Source organism: Prunus mume, linkage group LG3, assembly GCF_029339155.1.
Source record: "Prunus mume cultivar Tortuosa linkage group LG3, ASM2933915v1, whole genome shotgun sequence".
Classification (NCBI taxonomy): Eukaryota; Viridiplantae; Streptophyta; class Magnoliopsida; order Rosales; family Rosaceae; genus Prunus; species Prunus mume.
This window is the reverse complement of record NC_142700.1, coordinates 4,422,742-4,442,157: the sequence shown is the minus strand read 5'-3', so window position 1 is coordinate 4,442,157 and position 19,416 is coordinate 4,422,742. Positions and strand designations below refer to the sequence as shown.

Genomic DNA, 19,416 nt, shown 5'->3' with positions numbered 1-19,416 from the left:
ATCTCTCCCCACGAATTTTCATTGACACATGTCTATCCCTGCGAAATTTGCCGGATTAGACTTGCCCCTACGAATTACAACTCTGCCAATGCAATTTCATTGGAGGAAGTCTAATTCAGCAAATTTTGCCGGGATAGACCTGGGCAGGCAAAATTTCGTCTGGAGAGGTTTTCTAGCATTTTCTTAAATTTTAAACATATAAAATTAGTTTCTTTACTTTTAATTTTGGGCCAACTTCTTTAGTTTAATAAGAGATTATTTTTTAATTACTTTAATTGATAATTATGTTTAATTATTAATTCTTTAGTGAATATTTAAATATTTTACTCATTTCATAAATTACTTAATAAATAGTAAAAAAAAAAATTTGGGGACTTTGCTTAAAATTTTTGTTTTCACAAAATTAGTTTGGGTAAATCCAAGTCTTGAACCAAAAACCCTAGCTTTCGAAATTGTTCCAAAACCTTTCTCAAGCCTTGAACCCTAACCATGAGCCTACAAAAGAGTAGATACTTTCTCTTCTTTTCCATTGTGGGACTCAAGTTCATATATTTCAATCAAACTCCAACAAGTAGTTGATATTATCGAATCATGTTGTGACTTGGATTTAAGTTTCGAGGCTAAAATTCATTGTTGGAATACTAAAATATTTGGGTACTAAAACTAAATTTCTAGGATTTTTATTAAAATATTTAATACTAATTATTCACTAAAGAAATAATAACTAAAACATAATCATTAATGAAAGTGTTTAGATAAGGCTAAGATATTATTTAATTAATAATAAAAAATTGAAAATGATATTTTAAGAGTATTGCCGCTCGACTTTACTGTTTTGTTTCAAGAGTATAGCCGGACGGCTGTACGCTTTAAATAGAATTTTAAACGTATAGCCGCGCAGCTATAGTATTTAAAATATAATATTTTAAAAGCATAGCCGCTTGGCTATACCCTTTAAATAGCATGATCTTGATTTCTCTTTTTATAGTTGTGTTTTAATTGCTATTTACTTAGTGATTAATTAGTATTTAAATATTTGATTAAATAAAAATAATAATTACCATTTATTGAGTAATATAATTTAAGAAGTTAATTACAATATTTAATTATTCACTAAAGAAATAATAATTAAAATATAATTACAAATGAAAGTAATTAAATAAGGCTAAGATATTATTTAATTACTAAAAATAAAATTTAAAATAAAAATTTATTGGACCCAAAGACACTAAATTTATATATATATATATATATATATTTTAAATCTCTCCCAACGAAATTTTGTTGGCATAGGTCTATCCCGACGAAAGTTTGTCGGGACAGGTTTTCTTGATTTTATTATTTTTTAAAATTTTTATGATCACTCACTGGATTAGACCTTTCGACCCGATGAGCTTGACAATTGTTATCAAACTGAAATGGCTATCAAACTGGCCCTAAATGAAGTAAGAGGTAGTTGAAGTTTTTGGTATTGGAAAGTGAAGTGAAAGCATCTTTATACAAGGGCTTGTGCGTCATGGGCAACAGAAGGTCTACATTTACTAAGAACTAGGATTCATTTTGTAGAGATCTGAAGAAGTAGAAGTAGCAGAAGAACCAATCCACGTTGCATTCGATGAACGAATGAGGCTCTGAGTTCCAGTTGAGCTCTCTTGGGCAATCTGATCAAACTGGTTTCTCAGAGCTGTTAACCTCATTTCATCACCATAAATACTTGGATCCATAATCAGTTCATGAACAGTAGTCTTCCCTTCAAGCATACTCACTACAGAAGACATAGTAGGCCTAAGGGCTGGTGCAGGATTGGTGCATAGCAGAGCCACTTTAACCATTCTAATTGCCTCTTCCTTACTGAAATTGGACCCCAACCTTGGATCTACCAGGTCCATTAAATTCCCTTTTTGTTGCAAAACAAGGGCCTACAAAAACAGAGAAACCAAACTCATATAAGGATGACCAAATTTGAGTGGAGAAGTCTTTCAAGTAACAATGGCCACTAAACTGTGATTTTAGTTGCATGTACTGAAGGAATTTAAAATGAAGATCCACTTACCCAATCCACAAGGCATACAAAATTCTCATTTGGTCGATATTTCATGTTGTTCTTTCCAGCAACAATTTCCAATGCAACAACACCAAAGCTGTAGACATCTGCTTTGTAGGTTAAATAACCCCATAGTGCATATTCAGGCGCCATGTATCCTCTGCAGAAACGATAAAAAAATAACCTCACATTCAACACTTTTGTGATCAAAGAGCATTAAACGAAATTAGACTCGGAAGCTTACATAGTTCCAGCAACTCTGGTGCTAATGTGTGTGTTCTCCTCTTCATCAAGCTTGGCCAAACCAAAGTCTGAGATCTTAGGACTAAGGTCATGGTCCAGTAATATATTCGTAGTTTTGATGTCTCTATGCACAACCTTCAGTGCAGATTCCTCATGCAAAAAAGCCAAACCTCTTGCTATGCCCAAGCATATTTTCTGCCTTGTAGGCCAGTCCAATTTTAATGGACCTTCCTCTGGACCTGCAACCAACATAGATTCCCAGTTAAGGGATTGTTTATTAGAACAAATACACCATTTCAGTGTTTGTTCCTCGACTTGATAAGCTTACCAAACAAAGCACGTGCAAGGCTATTGTTTTCCATGTATTCATATACCAACAGTAGTTGATTTGCTTCAATGCAGCATCCAAACAATCTAACAAGATTCGGATGTTGTAAACCAGAAATCATGCCTATTTCATTGACAAACTCACGGTTTCCTTGCTTTGATTTTGAAGATAGTTGCTTAACTGCGATTATAGTACCATCCAACAATATACCCTGCATAAAAATATTATAATAAAGTATAGGCCTATAAGTAAGAAACAGAGATAATTAATCCAAGAATAGAGGAAAAAAATATAAGGGATGGGGTTGTACAGTACCTTGTAGACAGACCCAAAACCGCCTTCCCCAATTTTGTTTTTAAGATCAAAGTTGTTAGTGGCAGCTTTAATTTGCCTGAAGGTGAAAAATCCAGTTTGCAGATCCAGTTCTCTAAGAGCTGTCCAAGGAGCGAGGTTAGGATATTAACAATGTCTTACGTATTTACAACAGTTCTTTTGAACTTAGTGTCTGAGAGTGTATTTTCCTAGTTACGTGGCATTTGAAAGAATAATGAGAACAATGTACTACGTGAAACTTTCACAGTAGCTTAATAGCACCTTTTTCCCTTGATGTCTTGCTATCCAGACTGCCTTTCCACCAAAGAATGCCTAAAATCAAGAAAATGAGGCACAAAACCGAAGCTCCAACTGAAGCTCCCACCACAATAGGTACCTTGCTTTTCTTATCATGAGGAGGCGTGAACTCTACAAAATTATAGAAAATGAAAAGCAAAAAAAAAAGGTTACAATGACATAAGCTTCCATCTATGATAAATTGTGCGCGCGCGTGTGTGTATGGGAGAGAGAACTAAAGTTTGCAACTCAGAATATACCAGACTCTAGAGAGATAGCTGATATAAGAGGACCGTACGTTCCTCTCTTTGGAGAAGCTGTTGTCCCTTTTCCAGACCAATGAAATCGGATCTCTAAAGTTTTGTTCTTGACCTCAACTGTTTTAAGTTCCTTAATGACTTCCTTATCAACCCCTTGTGCTTCCTTTTCAATGTCAAAATCCTTCCACACCAGTTTCTCCTGTAACAAACTTTATCAATCAGAAATCATCTCACTTAGCATAGACATAAACAATGGGATTGGCTACCTGAATATAGACATCAAACATCCGTCTTCCAAGACTGTAAAAAGATCTATTGCCTCGGATTATTATCTCCGAAAAGTGAAGTCTCACAGTATAGTTTCCATTTCCGAAACAGCGTGCATAATACGTGAGAGAAAGAGGAGAGAGGCGTGCACTTGTGTACAACTCAGAGTTGTTCATTCCAAGTGTGGATGCATTATTTGCTATGTAGTCATTAGAGGTGGGGTTAGCATCCCAGAAATGTCCAGTAGTACTGATTCCCCAGATAGGTCTCACAGGAACAAATTTTGCTGCACCTCCTAGGTCTGGATCCCCTTCAAAGTTAATTCCTCCAATGGTGGTTGCCTTTCCACCGCAATTTATATGTAATGAGTACCGATCTATTCAGTAACAACCAAGAAAAAACACCACATAAAATATAATTAGATTAAAGCAAGTATTTGAGTAGATAAATGAAATTAAAATGGTCTTATCAACCATTTTCCGTCATATCATACAAAAATTTAAATTATTAACCTAGTTCTTCAACAAAATCTGCACTAAATTAAATAAATAAAAAGCAAACTCCAGTTGGGTAAGTACAGCATAAAACTTATAATCATATTTGAATGTAAAAGATATTTTGTTACCTTTTGGACAAGGATAGCTGTTCAGGCACTCTCCAAATAGTCTAGATAAGTGTAGTGAAAATCAGCTTATGTAAATTTGAAGTTGACAGAATGAAAAGAAGAAAAAAATCGCGTCATCACTGAATTAAGTTAGAAGCTTACGAGTTGTCTCGCGCAGAAAAGCTTTTGAACAAGTTCCTGATACGTGCGAAATCAGTTTGGTTCAAAAGAAAATTAAAGGTGAGTGAAGACAGAAAACTGTGCTGATTACGCCAACTGAAGAGAAAACTGTGCTTACAGGGTTTCTCTACAAGAAGCTGGCTCAGAGCTCTGAGAAAAATTATTGTACGAAACATCTAACTGGCTGCACACATATGGTAAAATTGTAAGACTCCGCCAGAAACAGAATGTGCATCAGACCTCTAAAGAGGTCAGGAGATTAAAATCCACTCAAATTAAGAAGTTCCCGTAATTCTAAATATATCTGGAATATAAAACCCAAGCAAATCTTTATAACATGGAAAACATACTAATGACTATCTCTGCTCTTGATCCAGTCTGGAATAGACCCAGTAAGCAAGTTGCTTGTTAGATACCTATTCAGAAAGCAGTTACATAGTCACATTCAGTTAAAGTAAAATGCCAGTTACATGGATGAGGATATTCCAAAAAGGCCCTAGCATCGTGATGTATCACGAAAACACAACATGCATGAAATTTACATTTCTTACAAGTACTGCAAGTTTGTCAGGGTCGCTAAATCAGGAATGTCTCCTTCCAATCTGTTGAAGCTGAGATCTCTGCAAGAAATAACAAGGGTTATGTTTAAGAACCCAAAGTTCATTACTTGGATGCTTAACTGGAAAAAATTGAACTCATCAACCAACTTGTGATCAAGAAACTATTAAATAATTGTCTGCTGTTCAATTCAACAAGAAAAAAAAGAAATGAAGAAATATTACAATATTTTCAATGTTGTCATTGCTGATATATAAGCAGGGATGCGTCCAGATAAGTTACAGCTCCTCAGCATTCTGCAACATAACTATCTATTAGCACAAGTGCAGCTAAGCGTTGACTAGTCTAAAGTTATAGTTAATAAATAAGAGAGAACATTTTCAAGACTTACAAACTTCCCATGCCTGTCATACTACTCAAGGGTGGAAATTCTGAACCCGTTCCATTTATGTCACTGATCCTTCTGCATTTAATTGCATCATGAACCATTGTTTAAAAAAGAATAAAAAATCCCCGTTATAAGAAGCTATAATTAACTCATAAATTAGTGTTAATGCAACTTAGGATTGAATGCAGAACTCACAGTTCTGTTAAATTACTCAAGGCAGAAATGTTAGACGGAATGGGCCCTTGGAGACCACTAGCTTGGATCTCTCTGTCAACAACAGAATTCAAAACGAATAGATGTTACACCAGAAAATTTCTACATCCTAACAATTTACAATATGGGATAGAAAAATCACTTACAATTTCTGAAGTTGCTTCCAGCTTTGAATAAAATCAGGTATTCTTCCTGTGAAGTTGTTACTGCTAATCCTACTGCATAAGGAGAAAGATTGAATAGCATAAAGTTGAAGATTTATTAACATGCCAAATTTAAAGTAATTAGAATTAAAGCAATGTTAAGGGTACAAACACTTACAGTTCTGTTAACTTAGTCAGATTAGTAAGAGCCAGTGGCAACTCTCCTGTGAGATTATTTGCACTAAGAATGCTGCAGATACCAATGCCAACTTATCAACTGGTACTTGCATATTCAACTTATTTAATATTTAAAAATCAAGAATTAAACAAAAGAAAACTGAGGGTGAAAGGAGAAAAAAAGAAAAAAGAAAAGAGGCTTACAGATTGTTCAAGTTAACCAATTTCCCAAGCTCAGGAGGAACAGTTCCAGAAAAGTTGTTATTCTCCAAGCTCCTGAAAACAGATTCTCCTTCATCACACTAGGCTAAAATCAAATGAAACATAAAATTGATTTTGACAAATAATATGAGGTGGTAAAGAGAGATAGAGCCAGAGCATACATATATATTAGGGTGCTTATGTTTCCCAAGTAGCCAGGGATTGGTCCTGATAAATTGTTCACAGTAATGGACCTGCACACGGTACACATTTTGTCAGCTCTGTTAATATAAGCTATTATTGGCTAACCTTGCATGAAGTTCAGAAATCCTTTACAGATATTCCAACTTTGTAGAAGCCCATTCACGTGGTATAGTACCGGTAAGGTAGTTCCTGGTAAAATCTCTGTAAACAAGAGTAGAAGATATTAGTAATAACATTACCATTTGTGGAAATGATATAAAAAAACGTTTTCAGATGATAGATGCTACTAAAAATAAAATTAAAATTAAAATTTACAACTAAAAACGTTTCCCTTACACTCTTGTTAGGTAGGGTAACTTTGCAGCAGATGGTGGAACTACACCAGCAAGATCTTGCCCTTTAAGAAAACTGTATCACAAAAATGTCAGAGATCATAAGAACATAAAGAGTCTCCATTCTGAATCTTCTCCATAGAAAAATAATGAAAACTGGATTGAAATGCTACATAAGATAATTAAACCAATAAATAAACAAACAGAAAATGAGTACAAATAAAAGCTTTCAGTTGACGTACATGCTGACAACATGGCAGAAACCATCAGGGTAGGAGCAGTTGCATATGAGAGTGTTGTTGTATAAAGGCAAGTCAGCAGATTTTGGGGTAGCCCAATTTGTATCATTGCTGCATGGATCTATGCTGAAGTTCCAGTCTTTTTTTCCCACTTGTGTTGCTATTTCTTTTAGTGCTTCCACTGCGCACACAAATCAAATCATGAATCTTTTTATTTTTTTTCCATTTTCTGTGTTTTGTATGCATCAGCCGAGTTTATTTTTCTTTTTTTAAAGAAAAGTAGAGTGATTGAGCCTGATATTGGCCCAAATTAATGTTGATGCCAAAATACTAATAGTGATTGGGCTTGGGCCTTCTGCCATCCACCATTCTAACCTAGTAAGCATCTCTAGAAGGTGCAGATTATGCTCTGTATCTCTCTCAATCATTGAATTTCATATCCATATCCAGTTGTAATGATGAAAGAAAAAAATTCAGGTCCAACTCTTTAGCTTTTTTCATTTCGTTTTCGATTATAAAGTTGTAAACTTTATGCTTTTGAATCAATATAAATTTAGGATGACAACAAGTTCTTTCTTTTTTTAAATCTTTTTTGTAAGTTTATATCTAATCTAACCAACATGTAAAATTATATGGGTTCTAATTTTTGTTTATACTGACAAACATTGAACTGGGAGTGCTCTAACACAGTAACACTAGAAAGGCTAAAATCTTCTACCAATTCTCAATCAAACAGACCAACTTTTGCATTGAGCACTCTGTTCTCTGCTGTTCAACACCACTTAAAAACAAAAGAACCCCAGGCTTCATTTTTTTCAAAACAAAAACAAAAACAAAAACTGAGGCTTTAGTGCATAGATTTTGAGTATCAGCAATACCAACTTGAAAAAAGAAGAAGAAGAAGAAGAAGAGCCAGTAATTACCTTCTGCAGAAGCAAGACGTAGAGATTGTGCTTCAACTTTGACTGTGGATATGCAGAAGCAGAGGACCAACATGGCTACCAAAATGACAAGGTCCATGGTGGCTTTTGAAACATCAAAATGAAATCTTGCCATCTCAATCCCTGATGTAATATATCAATTCCCTGATATCTGTATCATCCTTATTCTTTCTTGGCTCAATCTCAGTCTCAATCTCTGTAGTTAATGAAGGGTCCCTCTGAGCCTTTATGAGCCAATGGACTTTTAATGTGCGTGTACAATTTTATTATGTCTCTGACTTCGAACTACCTAGTTGGCCGGTTTGATTACATTATTGTCGAGGGAGGTGTTTTGCTTTCCTTGACTATGAAAAGTTTTCCATTTATTTTTTTAGGTTTTTTTTTTTGTTGGGGCCCATGAAAAGTTTTCGAATCTTTGTTTGGTACGTGAAATTTGACAACATGGACCCCTTTGATTAGTATCCAATTTGTTTAACATGTGCCTTAATCTTGTTCCTTTCCATTTTTATAGACCATTTTTTATTTCTTATACGAAAAATCATGAGATAAGGAAAAATCGAACACACAAGAAATAACTTTACGTAAAAACTTCTTACGCGTTCTTAGTAGAGAGCTATTTTACCCAATATCGGATTAATTTCTTTGCTCTTGATTAATTAATGGGTTAATGTCATATCCCCATTTCGAGTTGGCAGCGAGCCGTTTGATTTGTTTCCAAGATTGGAAATGCCCAGCTCTGTATAGCTTTAGACCTTCACCTGCCCATTGCTATATAATATCAACATACAACTGTCTTGTTTAGATTAAAAAAAATATCGATCATAATTGTCTTGTCAGAAGAATATTAATATTTATTCAATAATGCTAGTTCCACGCCAGGCTCCCACTTTCTTATTATTATTTAAAGAAACAGAATTCATAAAAATAATAAACTGATTAAGCTAAAACGTATATGGTCCGGGGAGGATTTCTGATCTCGTAATAAGAAGTCAAACAAAACAAATAATAATAATTTCATTGGCTACGTTATACATACATACATATATATATATATAAAGTCTGTGGTTGAATTTTCTGTGGGAAATATACATAATTAGTCTCTGAACTGCTGGTCTGTTTTATACTGAAACAGGATGTGAGAGCATGATGCATGCATGTGTAGCATGCTAAGCCATGCCATCAAGCCATCAAGCCATCAAGTAAATTTAGCTAAGTAATCAGAAATAGTAATATACTGGTGGGAAGTTTTATACTATTTCTGATTGAGTTTCTTGATAGCAAAAATATGGACAAGAGAGGTCAATTGTGCATGGCAAACCTTATCCTTTGGAAAGTTGATAAGATAATGACTTGCTCAATTATTGATAAAATATTGTTAATCTAAAATAATTAAATTTATTGTTATTTAAGTAGAAAAAAAAAAAAAAAAAAAGTCAAAATCATTGGTCGGGTCAAACAATTCAACCGGAACCATTGCAATTTCCAAATCCCAAACACATGCAAAAGTCGGAATTGACCCAAAAGCTCTCACTTCGAGTTTGAGGTGTTCAAACTTTCCTCTCCCAGCTCTAATTCCTTAGAACTGAAACCTATGCATGCCATGCCAAGTGGAATCGACAGATTGATCTTGACAATTGTATCGTACGTAAAAGTTGAAGGGCTTTGAATCACTTAAAAATTCATGCCTTTTTCCCCCACTTTGCTCAGCTTTGTCACATAGAGATTGAGCTTGATCTTTATGTATTTGCAAAAACCCAATATTATTATTTGAAAATATATTGTACTACTACTAGTTAGTTTATCATTACACGAGCACTTGCGTAGTTAAGCGCGAAGAAATGCTTATTGTGAAGAGTTCATGGGTAGAACTTGCCTCTAAAAATCAACTTGTAAGAAACTAATGTTTAAGAGCTCGTAAACCACTCTAGGATATGCTATTTTTCCAACGTGAAATCTTGAGTCCTAGCATTTACATTAGCAAGAACTAGTACTGGGATTGATTTTATAGAGATCAGAAGACGTAGTAGTAGCAGAAGAACCAATCCATGGTGCATCCGATGATGAAGGAACAAGGCTCTGAGTTTGACTTGGATTCTGTGATGAATTGTGATCAAACTGGTTTGGCAAGGCTGTTAGCCTCAGTTCATCACCGTAAGTACTTGGATCCGTGACCAATTCATGAACAGCCGTACGTCCTTCAAGCATACTCACAACTGCAGACATGGCAGGCCTAAGCGCTGGTGCTGCGTTGATGCATAAGAGAGCAACTTTAATCATCCTAATGGCCTCTTCCTCACTCACATCGGACCCCAATCTTGGATCCACCAGCTCCAATAATTCCCCTTTTTTTTGTAAAACAAGAGCCTGAAAATTTAGCAGAGAAAAGAGATTTGAAAATGGAAAAGCAACTCATAGAAGGAAAGAAGGATGACCAAGTTGGAAGGAATTTGAATGAAGATCCATCTTACCCAATCCACAAGGCATACAAACTTCTCATTTGGTCGATATTTCATGTTGCTCTTTCCAGCAACAATTTCCAATGTAACAACTCCAAAGCTGTAGACATCTGCTTTATCGGTCAAATAACCCCGTAGTGCATATTCTGGCGCCATATATCCTCTGCACACAAAAAACGATTGTTTTCCTTAGCTGGGTGGAGAAAAGTTCATAAACAAAACTAGGCTCTGAAATGCAGTTCAGAGAAAACAACAGTATAGCTTACATAGTTCCAGCAACTCTAGTGCTAATGTGGGTGTTCTCCTCTTCGTCAAGCTTGGCCAACCCGAAGTCCGAGATCTTGGAGTTAAGGTCTCGGTCCAGTAATATATTTGTAGTTTTAATGTCTCTATGTACAATCTTCAGTGCGGATTCCTCATGCAAAAATGCCAGACCTCTTGCTATGCCTATGCATATATTCTGCCTTGTAGGCCAGTCCAATTTTAAAGGACTTTCCTCCGGAACTGCAACAAACATGGATTCCCAATCAATGATCTCATTTTTGTTTTTCTTAATACACCATTTCAGTTTTTTGCCACTGGACTTGATAAGCTTACCGAACAAAGCACGTGCAAGGCTGTTGTTTTCCATGTATTCATATACCAACAGTAACTGGTTTGATTCAATACAGCATCCATACAATCTAACAAGATTTGGATGTTGTAAACCAGAAATCATGCCTATTTCATTCACAAATTCTCGATTTCCTTGCTTTGATTTGGATGATAGTTGCTTAACTGCAATTATAGTACCATCCAATAATATACCCTGAAATAAATACAGTTTAGTAGTTTTCAAGCATGATAAGTAAGGCCTATAAGTAAGGAACTATTTATATGGTACCTTGTAAACAGATCCAAAACCGCCTTCCCCGATTTTGTTTAGAGGATCAAAGTTATTAGTGGCGGCTTTAATTTGCTTGAAGGTGAAAAAACCAGTTTGCAGATCCAGTCCCCTCAGAGCTATCCACAAAACAAGGTTAGAATATATTGGTAGTGTCGTTGAACTTAGTATCTGGGTATGTGTTTTCTAGCTAAATGGCATTAGAAAGACTGAGACCAAAGTACTACTTGAAATTTTCACAGTAACTTAGTGGCACCTTTTTCCCTAGATATCTTGCTATCCAGACAGCCTTTCCACCAAAGAACGCTGGAAATTAAGAAAATGAGGAACAAGACCGAAGCTCCAACTGAAGCTTCCACTACAATAGGTACCTTGCTTTTGCTACCATGAGGAGGCTTGAACTCTAGCAAATAAAAAAGTGAAAAGAAAATATCAGCAACAGAGAATACGAGTTTCAGTTCTATGAGATGCCGTCATATATCCGGTATATCAATTCATAGCAATATCTTGTAGGATGTTGTAAGGACCAAATTGAGTTAGAAAGATCGAAAAGAAAGAGATAAATTGCACAGTTTCTTGTTATTTAAGGTAAACAAACTTTCCATCTGGGTACTTCTTCCTTTAGTATACTGTACTTGATGTACTATATATTTTCCAATCTATTGCAGTTAACATAATTGTATTTTTGGAACGAGTACAAACAAGTGGGATATAATAAATTTTTTAAACAAACTTAAGATTGTGTCCATGAGAGAGAGTTATGTTTCCAATTCAGAATATACCAGGCTCTACAGAGATAGCAGATATAAGAGCACTAGATGTCCCTTTCCCAGACCAATGAAATCGGATCTCTAAAGTTTTATTCTTAACCTCCACTGCTTTACTTTCCTTAATGAGTTCTTTATCAACGCCGTGTGCTTCCTTTTTTATTTCAAAATCCTTCCACACCAGTTTCTCCTGTAACAAACTTATCAATCAGAAATCATATTTTGTTGCATATAGTGTACAAACAGTATCCTTCACTACCTGAATATAAATATCAAATATCCGTCTTCCAACACTACGAAAAGATCTATTGCCTCTGATCCTTATCTCCGAGAAGTGAAGTTTCACGGTGTAATTGCCGTTTCGAAAGCAGCGTGCATAATACGTGAGAGAAATAGCAGAGCGGCGTGCCCTTGTGTACAACTCAGAGTTTTTCATTCTAAGTATAGATACATTATTTGCAATGTAGACTGTAGCAGAGGGGATAGAATCCCAGAAATATCCAGTGTTACTGGTTCCCCAGATAGGTCTCTGAGGAACGAATTTTGCTGCACCTCCTGGGTCTTGATCATCTTCAAAGGTGACTCCTTCAATGGTGGTTCGTTTTCCACCACAATTTATATGCAACGAGTACTGATCTATTCAGTAGCAAACAACAGAGAAATGACATCATAAAAATAGTTGACTACTTAAAATTCAAATTAGAAAGTATTGTATTGATTGTAAACCAGTTTCAGTGATTGCAAAGCCCAGTTGTATTGTATTGTTACCTTCTTCTGGACATTGAAAGTTCCTCAAGCACACTCCAAATGATCTACATTAGTGTGGTACACAATCAGCTGATGCAAATTTAAATTCCAGAATATATGGAAAGGACAAAAATGGCTTCACCAGTGAACATTAAAAGTTTAGACGCTTACGAGTTTCTTTGTGCAGAAAAGCTTTCAAACAGGTTTCTGATAAATATTTCAAAGAAAAATGCATTATTTTAGGTGAATGAAGACACCAAAGTACGCTAAATAATCACTAACTAGAAATATGTTCTTACAGGTTTTCTCGGCAAGTAGTTGGCTCAGAGCTCTCAGAAAAATTATTGTAAGAAATATCTGTCGGGCTGCATACAATACAATAAAATTGTAAGTCAGAAGAACAGCTCCACCAGAAAAGTTGCATTTTGGAGTATCAATGAAAATTGTAAATATGGTTAAAGGATCAATTCCACAACAGAAAATCCTAAAAGTTGATCATTTAAAATTTTAAATGTTTCAAACAGTTACGATAGATTGTATGTGACTGCCTAGGACCTCTAACCAAAGTAGAAGTTCCCATACTAGTCATGAAATAAGAAAATAAGAAAATAAAACTCAAGAAATTCTGTATAGGATGGAAAACATACTAGTCACGATCTCTGCTCTGCATCCACTCTGGAACAGACCCGGTGAGCCAGTTGCTTGTTAGATACCTATCAAATGCATAATGACATTATGTAAAATATATGTAAATATCATATATGCATTATGATGTCTGCTAGTGACCTTCATGAAATTCACATTTCTTACAAGTACTTCACGTTTTTCAGATTTTCATAGTCAGGAGTATTAATATTTCCTTCCAATTTGTTGAAGCTGAGATCTCTGCAAGAAATCAACTGAAAAGGTTGTCATAACTCATAAGATCCCAAAGATCTGTTACTAAAAAAACTGTCATTAATCAACTTGCGCTGTGCATTTGAACAAGATGAAAAACAAAGAAAAACAGTGTTACAATCTATTCAAATTTTCCATTTCTGATATATAAGCAGGGATAGGTCCATATAAATTGCAGCTCCTCAGCACTCTGCAACATAACTTCGTAATATTAGCCTAACTCAGCTAAGAGTCTTACATTACAGCACGAAAATGTAGAACAGTTTCAAGACGTACAAGTCTGTCATGCCCATTATATTACTCAAGTTTGGAAATTTTGAACCCCCTCCATTTAAGTCACTGAAGCTTCTGCATTGAATTTCACCATGAATCATTGTGAGAAAAACAAGTCACTGTGGTATGAAGTTATCATAAAATTTTCAAATCAGGATTAAGTTTCTTTAGTGTTAATGCAATGCAGAACTCACAGTTCTTTTAAATTACTCAAGACAGAAATGCTGGACGGAATGGGCCCACGGAGACCACTAGCACAAATCCCTCTGTCAACAACAATATTCAAAATCAATCAAGATTACACAAGAAGAGTTGTTAGAATATGTTATATGAAAAGGCACTTACAATTTCTCAAGTTGTTTAAAATTTTCCAAATAATCAGGTATTTTTCCCGTGAAGTTGTTACTGGTAATCGTACTGCATGAAGGGAAAGATTGAAAAACATAAAGCCGAAGATTTCCAAACATGAAAAACAATGTTAAGAGTACAAACACTTACAATTCTCTTAATTTAGTCAGATTAGCGAAAGCCACTGGCAATTCTCCTGTGAGATTGTTTTTACGGAGAATGCTGCAGATACCAAGACCAGTCTTAATAACTTATCCACTGCAACTTGCTTTACCATTAATATTAAAAATAAAGTTATAATATCGAACTGTGGATGCAAAAGAAAAAGGGAGCTTACAAAATCTCCAAGTTAACCAAATTCCCAAGCTCATGAGGAACAGTTCCAGAAAACAGGTTAGTCTCTAAGTTCCTGGAATTAAATTCTTCGTCACAGCAGGCTAACCGAAATGAAACTTAAAGTGTTGGCGTGACTTGTGGATATTGACTTACTTTCCTTACACACCAAGGATTCCTATTTTATTTGTAATTGATTTACTTTAATTCCTGATTTCCTACTGTAAATAGATTTAGGAATTTATTATTTACTTGCCCATTCAGGTTTTGTTGTATTATAAATATGACCTCCTACAAGGAGAAGAATACATAGAAAATTCCCACAAACAAATATTCTCTTATAGTTTTCATATTTTAGCATGGTATCAGAGCCAGGTTCTTGGAATTGCTGACTCTAGTTTCAAACCCCCGCCGCCGCTATGGGGGTTGATGATTTTTTCAACCCTCATGGAGGTAGCACCACCGACTCCTTCTCTCCTTCTCAACCAACCATACCTGAGTTGAGTGCCCAAATGGCTCAGCTCCTACAGATGCAGACTTTGGCCCCGAATTTGATCCTGAATCAGGATCCTATTTTGATAACCCGAACCCGATCAGGAATCGGATCCTATTTTGACGACCCCAACCCGACCTCGACTATGACGACAACGACCCGACCCGACTCGAAGACGATCTCGACCCCAACTCCGATGATGACCACAACCCCGAATTTGTCTATGATTCAGACCTCGATCCCGATTTCGACTCGACTCTAGCCCGACTCAGGCTCAGATCCCGATCCGAATTCCTACTCTACCTATATCCTATGCATCTTCCGCTGCACAGATTATGACTTCTCGACTAACGACACCGACACATGGACTAGATTGCGCATATTGTGGTGATCCGAGACACACTCGTGAGACTTGTTTTAAATTGCATGGCTACCCCGATTGGTGGGCTACTCTTAAAGATCGAGGACAATGCAATACGACCAGTAATGGTACTGGTTATGGATTCCATACTTCCGATAAGATTGATTCCAGGAGTTGGATAATTGATTCCGGTGCAACTGATCATATGACGTTTGATCCTGATGATTTTCTGAATACTACACAACCTCGACGAACCTGTATTGCAAATGCCAATGGCGTTACTTATCCTGTGATGACACTGTTGCACTCTCATCCTCTCTCACACTGTCTAATACTTTACTTGTTCCATCTTTATCTACTAAATTGTTGTCCGTTAGTCAGCTTACTGAACAATTGAATTGTTGTGTACTCATTTACCCGAGTTTTTGTTTGCTTCAGGATATTCACACTAAGGAGATTTTTGGTCGTGGTACTAAGAGAGGGGGGCTATATTATGTCGATGACTTCAGTCCTGGCATGGCTAACAGTGTGACGCATCCCTTTGATAGCAAACAAAAGCAAATTTGGTTGTGGCACCGTCGATTGGGACATCCGTCTTTTAGTTATATGAAGCATCTTTATACCAGATTTATTCTCAGGTTTCAAGGACTCCGACTTCACATGTGATACTTGTATTTTGGCTAAGAGTCACCATGTGCCCTACCCGTTGAGTACGAACAAGTGTACTACTCCATTTACGTTAATTCACTCTGATGTCTGGGGACCTTCACCTATCACTGCTCCCTCTGGTGTTCGATGGTTTGTCACATTCATAGATGATTGTACACGGATGACATGGCTTTATTTGTTGAAGAATAAAAACGAAGTGTTTTCCCGTTTTCAATCATTCCACAAACAGATGAAAACTCAGTTTAATGCTCAAATCCAGATTCTTCGCTCCGACAATGGTGGAGAATTTGTCAATCATGACTTTCAGACTTACTTCCAACAACATGGAATTATCCATGAGACGACTTGTCCTCAGACACCGCAACAAAATGGTGTTGCTGAAACGAAAGAATCGACATCTTCTTGAAACCGCCCGAGCACTTCTGATTGGCGCTCATGTTCCTCGCCATCACTGGGATGATGCTATTGTCACTGCAGTTCACCTAATCAACCGCATGCCTTCTGGTGTATTGACTTTTAAAACTCCCTTACAGGTGCTTGCGCAACACAGACCTCTGCCCTCTGTTTTGGTACTCACACCCCGAATTTTTGGATGTGTGGCTTTCGTTCATCTCCACAAAAATCAACGTAGCAAACTTGATCCATGTGCGCTTCGTTGTGTTTTTGTGGGTTATGCCACTCATCAGAAAGGCTACCGTTGTTATCACCCTCCTACCCGACGTACCTATGTCACTTTGGATGTGACCTTTCTGGAATCTGAGCTGTTCTTCCATGACCCATCATCCAATTCTACGCTTCAGGGGGAGATACGAAATGAAGAGCAGAATTGGAGCAACTTGGAAAACGAAGAAATTCTCCTATGTACAGAAATAATTGATCATCCCGAGTCTGGAGCACAAGATTACTCTCTGCCGAAAAGCGACCAATCGCTCATTCATAGCGATCAATTACCTGACCCACCTGATCCATACGAAGATATTTCTGATCCGAGTCTCACACCTACAGACAATACAGAACAACAAGATGAAGACCCCCTCTAACTCAACAGTACCAACAGACCAATCTCCTGAGAATATCCTTGAGGTAACTACTCCTACTAGACTTGTACATTTAGAGGATAAAACTATTGGATATCAATTACCTTTCAGGCAAAATCGTGGGAAGCCACCAAATCGCTATTCACCTGATATTGGTAAGACATCCAAGTATCCAATTGCAAATCATGTATCTACTGAGAAGCTGTCTGAACCACTCAAGGCTTTTGTGCATCAGTTGTCTGCTATCTATATTCCAACCAAGGTCTCTGAAGCATTGAAAGATCCTAAGTGGGTCCAAGCTATAAAAGAGGAGATGAAAGCTCTTGAGAAAAATCAGACTTGGACATTGGAGACTATACCACGAGGAAAAAAGACTATCGGATGTAGATGGGTGTTTACTATAAAACACAATGCAGATGGATCTATCGAGCGATACAAGGCAAGACTTGTGGCAAAAGGGTACACACAGACCTATGGTATAGACTATGAAGAAACCTTTGCTCCAGTTGCAAAGTTAAACACCGTCAGAGTCTTATTGTCCCTTGCAGCTAATTTGGATTGGCCACTACACCAGTTTGATGTAAAGAATGCTTTTCTACATGGCCAACTCACGGAGGAGGTGTACATGGACATTCCTCTTGGTTATAATACTACTCAGACTGGAACAGTTTGCAGGCTACGAAAAGCATTGTATGGGTTGAAACAGTCACCACGTGCATGGTTTGGACGGTTCACCATGGCAATGAAGAACAATGGTTTCAAACAGTGCAACTCAGATCATACTTTGTTCTTGAAACATCGGAAAGGGAAGGTAACAGCATTAATAATTTATGTTGATGATATGATTATTACTGGGAATGATAAACAGGAAATATCACAGCTACAAGACTATCTGGCTACAGAGTTTGAGATGAAGGATCTAGGTGGACTCAAGTATTTCTTGGGAATTGAGGTGGCTCGATCGCAGCGAGGCATATTTCTCTCTCAAAGGAAATATGTCTTGGACTTGTTGACAGACACAGGAATGCTAGATTGCAAACCTGCGGACACTCCTATTGTTCAGAATCATCATCTTGGAGAATATCCGAATCAAGTTCCAACTAACAAAGAAAGATACCAAAGGTTAGTGGGAAGATTGATCTATTTGTCACATACTCGACCAGACATTGCTTATGCAGTGAGCGTTGTCAGTCAATTTATGCACTCTCCAAGTGAAGACCACATGAATGCAGTTCTTCGGATACTTAGATATTTGAAGTCTGCGCCTGGAAAAGGACTTATGTTCTCAAAGCATGGTCATCTAAATATTGATGGTTATTCAGATGCAGATTGGGCAGGTAATGTAACAGATAGAAAATCCACATCGGGTTACTTCACATTTGTGGGAGGTAATTTGGTGACATGGAGGAGCAAGAAACAGAATGTAGTAGCTTTATCCAATGCAGAAGCCGAGTTCAGAGGCATGACTAAAGGGATTTGTGAACTTCTTTGGTTAAGAAAGTTGCTTACTGAACTTGGGTATAAACCTACATCAACAATGAATCTCTTTTGTGACAACAAGGCTGCTATAGCCATTGCACAGAATCCGGTTCAGCATGATCGTACTAAACATGTTGAGGTGGATCGACACTTCATCAAACAGAAGCTTGAGGCTAAAGTGTTTCAGTTTCCTTTTGTGAAATCCGAGGATCAATTGGCGGATATTTTGACAAAGGCGATTTCCAGTAAAGCATTCCACAATTCACTGGATCAGTTGGACATTGGCGACATCTATGCACCAACGTGAGGGGGAGTGTTGGCGTGACTTGTGAATATTGACTTACTTTCCTTACACACCAAGGATTCCTATTTTATTTGTAATTGATTTACTTTAATTCCTGATTTCCTACTGTAAATAGATTTAGGAATTTATTATTTACTTGCCCATTCAGGTTTTGTTGTATTATAAATATGACCTCCTACAAGGAGAAGAATACATAGAAAATTCCCACAAACAAATATTCTCTTATAGTTTTCATATTTTAGCATAAAGTTGATTTGACAAATAAAAAAGAGTGGTCAAGAGAGATAGAGGCAGAGCATACAGATTGATTAGAGTGGTAATGTTCCCCAAGTAGCGAGGGATTTGTCCTGATAAGTTGTTCACACTCACGGACCTGCATGCAGTTTCCTCATTTTCTTAGTAAAATTAATAAAAGCAATTAGAATTGGCTAACCTTGA

At 36.7% G+C, this 19,416-nt stretch overlaps 2 protein-coding genes across 3 annotated transcripts; both read right to left on the bottom strand.

Annotated features, from left to right (window-relative positions):
* Nucleotides 1–1,453: 1,453 nt before the first annotated feature.
* On the bottom strand, nt 1,454–8,174 carry LOC103343294 (putative LRR receptor-like serine/threonine-protein kinase At1g07650). The gene is made up of 24 exons (XM_008246959.2): nt 7,914–8,174; nt 6,994–7,171; nt 6,756–6,827; nt 6,552–6,620; nt 6,398–6,469; nt 6,219–6,290; nt 6,016–6,087; nt 5,841–5,912; nt 5,677–5,748; nt 5,485–5,556; nt 5,318–5,389; nt 5,087–5,155; nt 4,886–4,951; nt 4,654–4,719; nt 4,518–4,553; nt 4,377–4,417; nt 3,751–4,127; nt 3,485–3,683; nt 3,210–3,356; nt 2,931–3,049; nt 2,616–2,826; nt 2,289–2,526; nt 2,054–2,204; nt 1,454–1,919 (listed from the first exon to the last, which is right to left on the bottom strand). The coding sequence occupies exons 1-24, from the start codon at nt 8,044–8,046 to the stop codon at nt 1,542–1,544; spliced, it is 3,054 nt and encodes a 1,017-aa protein (XP_008245181.2). The 5' UTR covers nt 8,047–8,174; the 3' UTR covers nt 1,454–1,541.
* Nucleotides 8,175–9,755: 1,581 nt separating this feature from the next.
* On the bottom strand, nt 9,756–19,351 carry LOC103325080 (putative LRR receptor-like serine/threonine-protein kinase At1g53440). 2 transcript variants are annotated; one of them, XM_089048005.1, is made up of 20 exons: nt 19,280–19,351; nt 14,640–14,711; nt 14,453–14,524; nt 14,300–14,371; nt 14,149–14,220; nt 13,958–14,029; nt 13,800–13,871; nt 13,595–13,669; nt 13,432–13,497; nt 13,084–13,149; nt 12,956–12,991; nt 12,806–12,849; nt 12,297–12,673; nt 12,053–12,227; nt 11,527–11,673; nt 11,271–11,389; nt 10,985–11,195; nt 10,654–10,891; nt 10,400–10,550; nt 9,756–10,295 (listed from the first exon to the last, which is right to left on the bottom strand). In XM_089048005.1, exons 6-20 carry the CDS (start codon nt 13,972–13,974, stop codon nt 9,906–9,908), a joined length of 2,184 nt encoding a protein of 727 aa, XP_088904131.1. In that variant the 5' UTR covers nt 13,975–14,029; nt 14,149–14,220; nt 14,300–14,371; nt 14,453–14,524; nt 14,640–14,711; nt 19,280–19,351; the 3' UTR covers nt 9,756–9,905. The 2 variants fall into 2 exon arrangements, with proteins under 2 accessions (XP_088904131.1, XP_088904130.1); XM_089048004.1 differs by lacking the exons at nt 13,800–13,871; nt 14,149–14,220; nt 14,300–14,371; ... (1 more) ...; nt 14,640–14,711; nt 19,280–19,351 and having other exon boundaries at nt 10,654–11,195; nt 13,920–14,025.
* Nucleotides 19,352–19,416: the final 65 nt, after the last annotated feature.

Coding starts and splice junctions, on each gene's coding strand:
- LOC103325080 (XM_089048005.1), bottom strand. Junction 13,498..13,594: donor CTGAAAAACGTGAAGTACTT/GTAAGAAATGTG, acceptor TGCATTTGATAG/GTATCTAACAAGCAACTGGC. Junction 13,150..13,431: donor CAGAGCAGAGATCGTGACTA/GTATGTTTTCCA, acceptor TATTGTATGCAG/CCCGACAGATATTTCTTACA.
- LOC103343294 (XM_008246959.2), bottom strand. CDS start 8,046: ATGGCAAGATTTCATTTTGATGTTTCAAAAGCCACCATGGACCTTGTC. Junction 4,952..5,086: donor CTGACAAACTTGCAGTACTT/GTAAGAAATGTA, acceptor CTTTCTGAATAG/GTATCTAACAAGCAACTTGC. Junction 3,050..3,209: donor CAAGACATCAAGGGAAAAAG/GTGCTATTAAGC, acceptor CTCCTTGGACAG/CTCTTAGAGAACTGGATCTG.